Source organism: Gymnodraco acuticeps, unplaced genomic scaffold (genome assembly GCF_902827175.1).
Source record: "Gymnodraco acuticeps unplaced genomic scaffold, fGymAcu1.1, whole genome shotgun sequence".
Classification (NCBI taxonomy): domain Eukaryota; kingdom Metazoa; phylum Chordata; class Actinopteri; order Perciformes; family Bathydraconidae; genus Gymnodraco; species Gymnodraco acuticeps.
The window spans coordinates 577,470-590,159 of record NW_022991569.1 but is presented as its reverse complement, the minus strand read 5'-3'; the positions used below and the strand labels follow the sequence as shown (position 1 = coordinate 590,159).

The 12,690-nt window shown below is 42.0% G+C and overlaps 1 protein-coding gene across 1 annotated transcript; it reads right to left on the bottom strand.

The window, feature by feature from the left end:
* Positions 1-8,838: 8,838 nt before the first annotated feature.
* On the bottom strand, positions 8,839-12,268 carry LOC117533581. Its single transcript, XM_034197411.1, has 5 exons — positions 12,243-12,268; positions 10,218-10,373; positions 9,854-10,127; positions 9,584-9,764; positions 8,839-9,422 (listed from the first exon to the last, which is right to left on the bottom strand). The coding sequence occupies exons 1-5, from the start codon at positions 12,266-12,268 to the stop codon at positions 9,175-9,177; spliced, it is 885 nt and encodes a 294-aa protein (XP_034053302.1). The 3' UTR covers positions 8,839-9,174.
* Between the last annotated feature and the right edge of the window lie 422 nt (positions 12,269-12,690).

The following is a 12,690-nucleotide window of genomic DNA, read 5'->3' as shown; positions in this document are numbered from 1 at the left end:
GTCTGTTGAAACCTGCACTCAAGACTGAAGTTTGCACTGAAGGAGCCAGGAGTATTACACGTGCTGCTATTTAAACGTTTAAAAACACGACAGGCCCCTAGCCTAGTGCTAGGAGGAATTATTCTAGCAACGTTTCTTGAACCGTTAGTTCCTCACGATTATTCTGTTAAGAGTATTAATAACTACTAAAGATTTTCCCGTTTCTTTGCTCTGTAGATGACATGGCAGGGAAAGCAGACATCCCATATGCCTTCTGTGGCATATATATTTTAAGGTTTTACAAGGTGTCCATATTTTAACCATTTCCTAGTTAACTTTCCCAGATAAAACTTTTCAACAGCTAGGCCTACCTCTTTCAGAACAGGAACTGGAAGCCCTTCCACACGTCTAGAATTATCGGTATCATTCTCGATAGTGTGCTGATGCAAGCTTCACTGCCACCAGACAAGCTGTCCCGCATCAGAACAGCCATAATTACAATTCATGTTATTTATTTAGCGCCTTTCCAAATGTTCAAAGTGCTCTACGTTATACTACATATTAGACTTGTAATACATTCAATACTGATTACTGCCTTCAATTATGGTCTCCCACTGGTAGTCTCTCTAAAAGAGATGTTTTATATTTATAAGGAACAAGCGCTGGCCTTTCTGTTCAAACCTTAAGGCACCTTAGTCTTAGGTCACGTTCACACCTGCTTGGTTAGTACTATTGAATCGGTCCCTGTAGCGTTAACCCCTTGATGCGGTTCGTTGGATTGGTGTGGAAGCAGTCCGATACCTCTGCTCCGCTAAAAGAGGTGGTCTCGGGTCGCTCGCTAGTAAACTCCAGAGAGATTCATTGCTGGTGTGACGTAGTCCGCATCAAAACATGGGAAACAACTATTTGTGCGTCATCGCTTGTTTTGCTATCTATGCTGTGTGCAACATCCAGTAACCTATAGGGTCATGCATTCATTCTGGTGACTGCTTACCTCACTGGTCCCCTGTGTACAGAGAAAAGGCAGTGGTACAATCTCATCAGAGCCACCTGTCATCGGTGAAACCTCCTCACTGCATAACGTCGCATTTTGTGTTATAATGTTTTTAATGCACGTTGTCTGATTTATAATCCTATGCGCTGGCCGCAGAGTTTGCTGATGCACTCTCCAGATTAACAGCAGCATGAAAATAACCTGCCAATGCTCCATGATGCAGGCTACTGTAGAAATTGCTGGGATCTGCATTTTATCCGCTTAATGTCCCGCCAATTGTTGAAAAAGCATCTCCGTACAATGACTTTAGTTTACAGTTCATAGTCTGTTTGAGGTTGCCTGGGTGAACGCAAACCCAACCTTCTGCAAATGAAACGATGTAATACACTTGCGTCTGGTGTAAAGATGCGGACTATTCGGCATGAATGCAATCTTAGAGATGGCTATTGCTCAGATCTTTGGTCCTTAGCCCCTCTGCGACGAGTGGAAGGTTATGTTCATTCTTTTATAATGACCTTGCGGTGTCCTCAGATCCTCTCTAGTTACTTACAGATGCTGCGCCTTCTGCTGGTTCGGGGGATTTCACAATGAGTGGTGGCCCCACCAGCTTGCCATGCCCTTCGTTCAACCAAATGACTCTGGATCTACACGTCAAGCCCCTCAAGGATTTCCCATATTCTGCCTCCAACCAAGAGCATGATTCAAAGCATACAATTCAGCTTGGTACTTTATCTTCTTCTGTCCCAACCTCCTCTGTGTACTTATGCAATAGATATAATAGTTGTTCATGCATTAATTGTATTTTCATTCGAATCCTGCAATCTTCAAGTGCTAAGTATTAAGCCACGGTAGAGTTCATTCATTTGCTCCTCAAGGGCCTTAACCCTTAAAGACCGAGCGAGCCGCCCGCGGCTTCAAAGGGGTAGCGTTCTAAAATGCTTAATAACTTTTTAACCGCTAATCCTATCCATCTGATTTAAAAAGTGAGGTAAAGCGGCGATTCTAGGCTTTTCACTGGTATCACTCATGGGTATCACTCATGGGTATCACTATGTCCTTTTCCGGGATTCAGAGGCTCCGACGTGATCGGGGCAACGTCATCACATTGTAGAGCCTTGATTCGTCAAGGAGACCCACGCGGCCCCTCCGTCTGAGCCAAACAGCAAAGGTTTTAGACTAAGTCCCACCCCCCTGTGTCCGGATAGGTTTAAAATGTAAAGGTCCAGGCAAACCTCTGCCCATGCTACCATCTTCTCGACCAATCAACATAGGTTGCTGTGTATGTTTTTGGCGGCGGGAGATAAACAAAGAGAGACGAGAGAGTAATACTGAAGAAGAGTAATTTTGCCAGCGTAAGAGAAATAAATACAACACGAGATATCTAGATACAGTCACACACATACACATACATACATATACACACACCGCAAGACAAATTCAAACCAACATGTCAAAATGGCGTTACACTACGGAAGAAGCCATAGCATTTATTTTGTCTGGCGGACCGCTTAGCGATGCAGCAGTGGATTCCTCAGATTCTGAAGCTGACAGCTGGCGTGATGAATCACCGTATGATCACGGGATTGATCCCTTCGAAGATAAAAAGTGAGTAACTTTGCTTATATCTTATTGTTTGTGTTGCATTTATCGGTTGTTATTTTTGTATAACGCAGAAAATAATTCGTCCTAAGAGTTTTTATAATGGATGGCCATTTGCCGTAATTGTGTCATAAAGTGAAGTTCTGAGCTCAAGATTCACTATCAATAGAGGCTACTATTTATTTCAGTAAAAAAACGTCAAGCAATACCTTTCATTTATTGCCTCATTCCGCTTGCCCTCTTTGGTTGTTTGTTATGAGGTCTAATGTTATTATATTCATTGCATTACAATTCAGTTACTGATTCCATCAACTAGTAATGTTAGCAGAGGGATAAAGTGTGAATCAAATCAAAAGTTGAGACTGTGTTTAGAAAATAGATATGATGACACTGGAGAAATAAAAGCAATAAAGGAAATAAAATAAATTCAGACATTTATATCTGTATATTTTCCTCCCTTTTATTTTAGTCCAGAGGATGAGAGAGGGGATGCACAAGCCACTGTCCCCATCAGTAGGCCTCCTTCAAACCGAGAGGGGAAATAATGTGGCCAGGAGGGTGCAGCATCCAGAAAAAAGGCCAAACCAATGCCAGCCCCCCTGACAGTGAAAGGGAGAGGAAGAGGAAAAGGGAAAACAACATCTCTGACCCCAGAAGAGCCAGGAGCTGTTTGGAACGGACCTGAGGTGCCAGATACTGCCCAACAACTACCACACTTTTGCCCGAAAAGAGCCCCTGGAGTCCAAGGTTTTGTTGGTATGGAGTATACTCCTGCACAAATATTTAGACATTTTTTTAACAACCAAGCTGTAAATATCATCTGCAAGAACACAAACAAAAATGCTGAAAAGGAGCAGGCTAAGGGGAAAAAGTTTGTTTGGGAAGAGCTAAAGCCGGTAAAATTCCTCATGTATGTCGGCCTTATGATGTTCATGGCACTTCTAAAACTGCCAAAAGTAAGAGACTACTGGAGGAAGGGATCACACCTAAGTGTTCTCTTTCCTGCTTCTGTCATGACAAGAGACAGGTTCATGGCAATCAGCAGAGCTGTACACCTGAGCGACCCAGACCATGATTTGGCAAATGACCGGAAAAAGGACACCCCAGAGTACGATCCACTCCATCGCCTAAAACCACTTCAAGCCACCATAAAAGAGGCATGCAAGGCAATGTGGCAGCCTAGGAAAGACATTTCAATTGATGGTGGCCACAAAAGTCAAAATTAGACTGAGGCAGTACATGAAAGCCAAGCCAACTAAGTGGGGTGAGAAGCTGTTTGTGTTAGCAGACTCCAGCAATGGGTATACCATCGATTTTTCCATCTATACTGGAAAGAGCCGCTTCATTTCAGGGCAGGGTCTCTCCTATGATGTTGTCAGCGGCCTAATGGATAATTCCTACTTGGGGAGAGGTTACCATCTTTTTGTAGACAATTTCTACACCAGCCCAAAACTTTTTACTGACCTATTTGCAAGGGGTTTTGTGGCATGTGGTACATTCCGCGACAATCGGAAAAACGTGCCTAAATCAAAATTGAATGCGCTAACCTCAAAGAGCCCCAGGGGCTCAATGCGATGGCTCAGAGAGAAGGAGCTTTTGTTTGTGAAGTGGATGGATACGAGAGAGGTGTCAGTGTGCTCTACAATACACCAAGCCTTCAATGGAGACACCGTCACCAGGAATGTGTATGCTAAGGAAACGGGGAAATGGCAAAAACAAAACATCATGGCACCTCGTTGTGTGGTTGAATATAATAAATACATGGGTGGGGTGGACTTGTCAGACCAGCTCATCCAATACTATTCAGTCCACAAGAGGTCCAACAGGTGGTACAGGACACTACTGTACCACTTTATAGACATTGCTGCAACCAACAGCTATATTCTGCACAAGGAGATGTGTCTGTCCTCAGGGTCAGTGGCCATGTCCCACGCCCGGTTCATGGAGGAGCTGTCTGCAGAGCTGTGTGGAGTCCCAATTGGCAGCTTTGTGCCACCCAAAGGGGCACAGTGCTTGCCAGAGTCAATGTCCTGTGCAGAGGAGGAGGAGGAGGAGGAGGGAATTGACTCATTTGCGAGACGGAGGTCGGGAGACACGGCAACAAAAGGTCGGCGAAAATGTGTGCTCTGCAAAAAACGTTCCATCTGGAAGTGTGCGCGGTGTGATGTGACACTGTGTCTTGTGGCTCACAGAAATTGCTTCAGCAAGTGGCATAGCAGCCGCACGTAAAACCTTTCCATTGACTGAATCAAGTCTGATTGTAATTTAATGTAAATAATTTAAAAAATGTTGATACATTTCCTTTCCTCTTTGTATATCTTTCTAATATTTTGTTTATAGTTTGAAGATCATTTGCTCTTTGTACATTTGCACTTTCTATATATTTCTAACACTTTGTTTATAGTTTCAAGATAATTTGCACTTTGTATCTCCAGCACTTGGAGTTTGTTTCACTGTTTGTGTTTGTATTTAAATGTTCAAATGATAATATATTTCTCTGAAACAAGTTATTTTTGTTGCAATGTCATCTGTTATGGTTTAATTTATTACTCTCAACCTTTTCTTGACAGAAGAAACATGATCAGTCATTTAAATATGGAAATACATTTCGTTTTAATCATTCCATATTATTATTATGATAATATGGAATAAATAGCTGTAACTTACTCAGGGAACATAATATGCAGATTAAATTTAATTTGAAAGCCTAAAACATCTAAATGCAGCTTTGTAAATAATAAAAAAGAAAATTCCTATGTTCCTGTCGGAGTAAACAGTAAAAAAAACCACAACATTTGTACTGGCGTTTTTGAAAAACTGGTAAATTCAGCCATTATCACACAAAGTTAAGGTAACATTTGGACTTTAAATTAACCAGACTTGAACTAGAGGTTCTCCTGAATCAAATGAGGTAAGGCACTTGATGCTGACTGCTAGAAAAGGTTAGAACAGGTTAGGAGAAACAAATAAATACAGGAGAGTCAGGCAGGCGAAAATTCCGTCTAGGTCTTTAAGGGTTAAGAAGGCACGTCCTCCACGCAATGATAAAGACTGCCTCTTAACTTTGCACCCGTGCAAAGGTTAATGTATAAGTTCAGGCAAAGGGGTTTCACTATACATTGATAAACGTCAGAGGCAGTTGTTACAGCTTTCTATTGGTTTCTCAGGTGGCAAATATACACAGACCTCTCACCTTTTAATCCTCAGCATAATCTCTCCCTTACTGAATTAACTTTGGAGATCAAATATACACAGTTTTGAAACATTCAATGTCTGACATTTCTGTTTGCGGAGTCAAGGAACCCCGAATAATCATCGCTAAAACTAACACTGTTTTGTTTGTCCTTTATCTTCCATGCTGAACTTCTCGCATCATTGCCCTCTGACACATGGGTCGGCACCCATGTTTATTCGATGGCTGCAAACCCAACGACGAGGGTTCTCCTCCAAGCTGCGTGATCTCTGCCTAAGCTGCGACCTGCCCCCAGATCGCTATTCCCACTGTTTAAGAATCTGCACAGCCACAACCGCAGCTCTATATCCGCCTACCTCAACCCTGAGTAATCGGTCATCTTCTGCCCACCATCAGCGCTATATCATGCCTCACATGAATGAGATCCTTGCAGCACAAACAACCATGAGCTCTTGCACTACTCGATGATGAGTAACGTTCAAAGATGTATATCTGTAGAATTATATTATTGCATACCAGGTGGTTGCTGGGTTAGATTATATTTATTTCACTATAGTATATTCCCCTCATAGCTGCATGCTTGGGGGGGGAAAGCTCATTGTCGCTGCCTCAAAGACCTAGACACAGCAGTCTCTCTAGGTAGTATATTCCCCTCAAAGCCGCGGTGCTGGGGGGGAGGTCGGCACTGGTCACTTCCAGGCCTACACATAGCAGTCTCTCTAGGTAGTATATTCCCCTCAAAGCCGTGGTGCTTAAGGGGGATGGCTTTTCGGGCTGTTCCCGGGCCTTCACATAGCAGTTTCATTAGGTAGCATATATAGGTAGTATATTCCCCTCAAAGCCGCTGTGCTGGGGGAGGATGGCTTTCGGGGTGTTCCCGGGCCTTCACATAGCAGTCACTAGGTAGTATATTCCCCTTAAAGTCGCGGTGCTTAAGGGGGACGGCTTTTCAGGCTGTTCCCGGGCCTTCACATAGCAAACACTAGGTAGTGTATATAGGTAGTATATTCCTCTCAAAGCCGCTGTGCTCTGGGAAGAATCGGCTCTGGGCTATTCCTCAGGCCTACACATAGCAGTCTCACTAAGTAGTATATTCCCCTTAAAGCCGCTGTGCTTAGGGGGAATGGCCACATGGCAGCTCGCCAGGCCCTCTACTTATCAGTCTTACATCACCAGCGTCAGGCTCGGGCTACGCAGTTTTGGGGGATAGTATCTAATCTCCACGCAGTTTTGGGGGTTAGTTATTTGATCATCACTCATCGTGCTATCTATGGAGTGATGATGCCCGAGCCTAGTCGCCAAACTTAACTATATGCTGCTTCTAATAAACATGTTAAAGGAACACGTGAGTTGTCTGACTGAAATGAGGCGAAGCCTGCGAGCTAGTTCAGGCAGTCAACTCGAGCACTTATGCTGCATTCATACATAACGCCCCCTTGCCACTCTACAACCAACCAAACAGAGTCTCCTTAATATGCCGCTCTATTTAACCTGCCAGATCTCTCTCCATGCATTGCTTGCTGCTGCTATTGCTGCAGCTACCTCTACGTCGCTGCTGCTCGCTGCCCCACCACCACCCCAGCTTCCACCTGTAGGCTCGGGGGTTAGTTATTTGATCATCACTCATCGTGCTATGTATATCTATGGAGTGATGATGCCCGAGCCTAGTCGCCAAACTTAACTATATGCTGCTTCTAATAAACATGTTAAAGGAACACGTGAGTTGTCTGACTGAACTGGACAATTTTCGATTTAAACCTCGATTTTTTTCAGTTTTTTTCAGTTTTTTTCTAAACAAACCAGACCAAGGTTCTTTTAAGTGAACGACGGGAGCCGGCTCTCGCCCGCGAACGAGCCGTTTTTTTTGCGGAGGGATCTAGATCGGCATGAAGGCACATTATGCAATGTGCACATCATCCCGCTTATTACACATGGCCACATTCTCAACAAAGTAACGACATGACTCCCAATATTAATTGAAATGCTTTTATGGATTTAGGAAATGATTTTATTGACTTAAAAAATAGTTTTATGTATTGATTTAAATTGACAAGCATCCGCTAAGAAAAGTAGTCCGTTGTTACCGTTTGAACTAACGTAGCAACGGCAGGAACTGCTTCGATAGTGTTTTTGAGGAGCTTTTTGATTACAGATTTGAAAACATCGTTGCTTGCTTTAAAAGTAGCACACTTCATGATGTCAGACCTTGGGAAGTATCTAGATATCCCTGCCCTAATGCCAAAGTAACTGCCAACTGAATATGTGTCGCCGTTTGATGTCTATGTCTGGACCGCTGCGTAAAAAGGAGGGTTTCTGCCCCATTACTTCTCTTCTTACTTCTATAAGAATAAAACACGGAGGACGGAGATCTCTTTTCCTCCCCCTCTACAGACCGCCCAGCAGCTGATCTCAGAGCACGCTCCCCTCTCCTGCAGGGGGGCGTGGTCAGCTGCAGCTCACAGAATCAGCCCCCTGCAAAAACAGCGCTCGAAAAAGCAAATGGAACGAAATGAGGCATGGCTAAAATGCAAGATATCTTTAGTATTTTGAAAAAAAAAATATATTTATATACTTTATATAGGTCGATACAGTAGCCCCTTTTTTTTTTTAAATAGTTTGTATGGGTGTTGCTATCTGTTTTGTGTAGCGTGGTTCTACAAGCAAGTCAATGCATTCATTGGGTGGTATCAGAGATTTACACGGGTCTGTAAATGCAATGAAAACAATTGGCCACAGCAAATCATTTATATTAAACTTTATTTACTCTTGAATACTTCAGTACAAAGGATGTATTGAATAATGTAAGTGATATATGTGTACACAGAGCTGCAGATCGGGTAGTCACAGGCAATGTGGCTGAGTTTTGTGCGTGTTCTGGAAAGTGAGAGAGTAAGCTACTACGGAGTCCCTTAAAGCAAAACAAATCTGCGGAGTCTAGAAATGTTTTTAAATCGCGATTTTTCGGTTCAGCCATTTCACAAACCGTAGGAAAGCAAAAATGCAAATTAATCGTTAAAACCGAAAAAATCGCCCAGCCCTAAGAAGAGTAAGTTATTTTTAGCTATAATAAACTACTACTGTATTAGATGAAAAATCAAATAATGGTTTGCTATATATGAATGATCTAGGAGCAAATAATTCAGGGAAGAAAGGCTATCAAGTAGTTCCATCAAACTTTATTTTGATAAATGTACAAATTGATCATCATACACTGTATGAGATAAGATGGACCTTTATTAATCCCTGTGGGGAAATTCAGTTGTTCAAGCAGCCAGAGGGTAAGGGTGAAAAACAGGACAGCACATATATGTTATCATCCATTCCTCCTCTTATAGGCGTTTTAGGCATCTGGCCTATCGCAGCTTCGTAAGCTGGTGCTGGGGCTTTTTGGGACGAGGAATCAGAGTGGTCATCCCGTCGTGTGTGGTCCGCCGGATACGCCAGGAGTTCCCTGATCTGGCTGGACAGTACGTGGGCTTCCGACTGCCCCTAGACTAAAACGTGAGACATGGCGGGCTACCACTTCCTCCTTTGAGGGCCTGTCAAATTGAGTGGACAGGTCCTTTGGGATGTTGATTTTATTCATCTCCTCCACAAAGGGTGTTGGGTCCTCAAAGACTTCTTCAAACACCAGCCTCATCAGCTCACCCACGTACACTGAAAAATATAACATTCATATAATAATTAATTATTTGTATACACTTATTCATTTCTCTTTTATTCTTTCATTGTACAGATAATTCAGTGTGGCTTGTAATTGTAATTGTAATATACACCAGTAACTCTGGCACTAGACTGTCTTGTCTGTTTCTGCTTACCTGGAGAGTCTGCTCTCATATCTCCTGCAACTGTGACCTTTCCCCCCTGGTGGTGTAGTTGCTGGAAAATCTTCAGCTGATCAGTTTTCCACTTGTGGATAATAGCAGGCTCCAGATAATGCCTAGCATGCCTCCTGAAGGTCTCATACTGGAAGATCTCCAGCTGCATGGCTCTGCATATCTATGAATAAATAGAAAAACAGGACAAGTATTTGAAAAAGTCCACTTCTGTCATTTTTCATATGCTATGGATGTAAGATGGTAAAATACATTTTTTAGTTGGAAGAAGGAAGCACCAGTGAAGTATGTAGCAGCAGATAATTGTAAGTTGCCAACCGGGGTACTTCCAATGATGGGCTGGCTCTCCCATTGTCTGAAGTAAGTGCAGTTTGGACAACGCTGTTTGAACGCCACAAAAGTCCCATTTTTTCGTTTTTGGACATCACAGTCTGTCTTACAAAACGGACATTTTTCAAACAGCTGTCCGAGGCAGCTTTCAAACACAATGTACTTTGCGTCACTGTGCGTGGATCGTGTCTGAAGTCTAATGTAACAAAACAAAATTAACAATACATGTTAGATGTCAACTCTGAACAACAGTAATAGTAATGTGTACCAAATATACCAAACTTACGATACGTCAGATTCTTCTACAGTATCATCAGGGTGGTAACTCGAATCCAGAGTCTCTTCAAATTCAATCGAAGTCTCTCCTTGTTCCTGCTCCAACTCTAGTCGAGGTCTCTTGCTAATCCTGGGCCCTTTATTGGTGTAGAGGACAAGGGGATTTCTGTGTAGGTGGAAGTTTTAGTGCCAACACTTTTGAAAGACACCGTGGCCTGGACGCCTGTTAATAAAAAGGGAAAAGTGCATAAATACTATGTACATTAGATAAGACACTAATACATTGTAAAAGGCCAACAACTTGTGTACATCTGACAGATTAATTCATGAAAAATGTACAAACTACAAACAGCACTGTATTTCTTGTAGTCAACATAACAGTATTTCTGTGATATACAATAATATCAAATAAGGTTTTATTTATAGAGCACATTTAAAAACGATTTTTGGTCGAGCCCAAGTGCTGCATATGTAATAAAAGCACAATTAAGGTAATGTATCTGTGATTTGTCAGTGTTATAGTCTACCTTTGCTTCTCACGTGGGCCGATTTCAGTGTTCCCCGGGCCAACTGTGTAGCAACAGAAATGGCGGACACTTTACATTCCACTGTCTGTGTTCCCACAGACCGTGTCTCAACCCTCTGAGTTCCCACACAAACAGTCTGTGGACGGTCTGTTTGACATCCGACTGTACTGGAGCGGTGGGTATTGTGTTCCTGCTGTGATGTACTCTAAGAAAGATACACATAGTATTCATACAATTAATTTTGTATCCGAGGAAAACAGTCAATTTCATAAAAGCAACACTTTTACAATTACAATGTTCTACAGATAGTCTGCTACCTTTTCCCATGTAGCGTAATATTTCAGACTCTTTGTAGCTCAGTAGCATAGCTGCTAGGACCGCCAACTTCAATGTAATTATGTTTGGCGACTGACCGTACATCAGCCAGAGTATACTGTCTATGAGTATTTCGTGTGTGTTTGCAGACGAAATTCTCCAGCTACGATTATCTATCAGTAATCAACACAGTTAGCTTGCCAGCTAATATGCTAACCTAATATGCAGTTTAACAGCTAGTCTAGGCTTAGCAAGAGCATCTTACAATTGCAATATTATACAGTTAGTCTGCTACGTTCGGTCATTCATTGTAGCTGGCATGAAAACAATGTTTTTCATAACATAACAAGCTTTGGTCCGTGAAATGCCGCGCACACACAACAGTACCGGCTGGTAAATCAGCTGGAACAGTGTTAAAAGGGAATGTCAACCACTGACTTCGTCGTGGTTCTGCCTTCGGTACTGCAAACATTGTGGATTTCTCCACACAAGACAGGCAACAGAACCTCCGCGACATGACTAGACAGAGCTTTGAAAATAAGCAGGTTTTACGACACTTAATATGGTCGACTGGCAGAAGAAGTGACGTTGCACGGCCACGTCACACGGGGCAGGAAGTAAACAATGGAAACTGAGAAATCTCCAACGAGGCTTTTGGGGAGGTATTTTCTGTGTTAGAGTTTACTCGCTACAGGGTGTACTTTGAGGGTTTTGACTTTGCAGACTGTTTACATGCATAAAAACCTTCATAACACACAAGGGGACGGGCAATAACCGGAAAAGCATGACATGTCACCTTTAAGTTTGAATACAGTCTGGTTGCGGAGGAGGCACACAGGTAAGAGCATATAGCTACCATCACATGTAACTAAGCTTGACTTGAATTTATTAAAAGTATAATTAAGTAACAGCAACAAATCAATAACAAATCATGCAAAAATGTGAATCTTTGCTGGGTCCACTATTGAATTTACCACATATTGTATATTTTAGAAACCTTAAGGCATTTATAGATTTGTATGCAAGTAATATCCCAAAACTCAATACCTTAGATTATTATTGAAAGTTTTGCTGAATAGTTTCATGTTCACTTACCTTAAGCAACGTAAAACGTGCAGACCGGGAATAAAAATAATATAAAAATAATAATAAAAATACTTGTATTTCTCTTTTTTGGTTTGTAAGGGAGTCACCTTCCGGAGCCCATTTTCTGTAGCATTATCCTAACAGAGAAAACAAGAGGGAACAACCCTTATTTAGGTTTTTAAAAAAGCAAAAAGCTTGCATTCATCCGACACAGGGTATTGTCTAATTGCTGGTTGTCTTGTGTTTTTATGGGATTTGGATAAGGAATTTATTCTGTAAAATATTTTGAATGGTTTTCACTTAATACTGTTATAAAGTCGGCTGCGGACAGCCGGGCTGTAGTAAATAGTGCAGCAGATCTACACAGCTCAGATCTAAACAAACATATATATATATATATATATATGTAAAGTAACAATGTGTTGGTCACAGACTTTTTTGACATGCAAATGTCATGTGATAATCTTTTTTGTTATCCTTAAAAAAAAGTGCATGATATCAAAGCCCTTACTGTATCTTATCAGTTGGATTGTGTATTATTGTATAGTTGGGGTC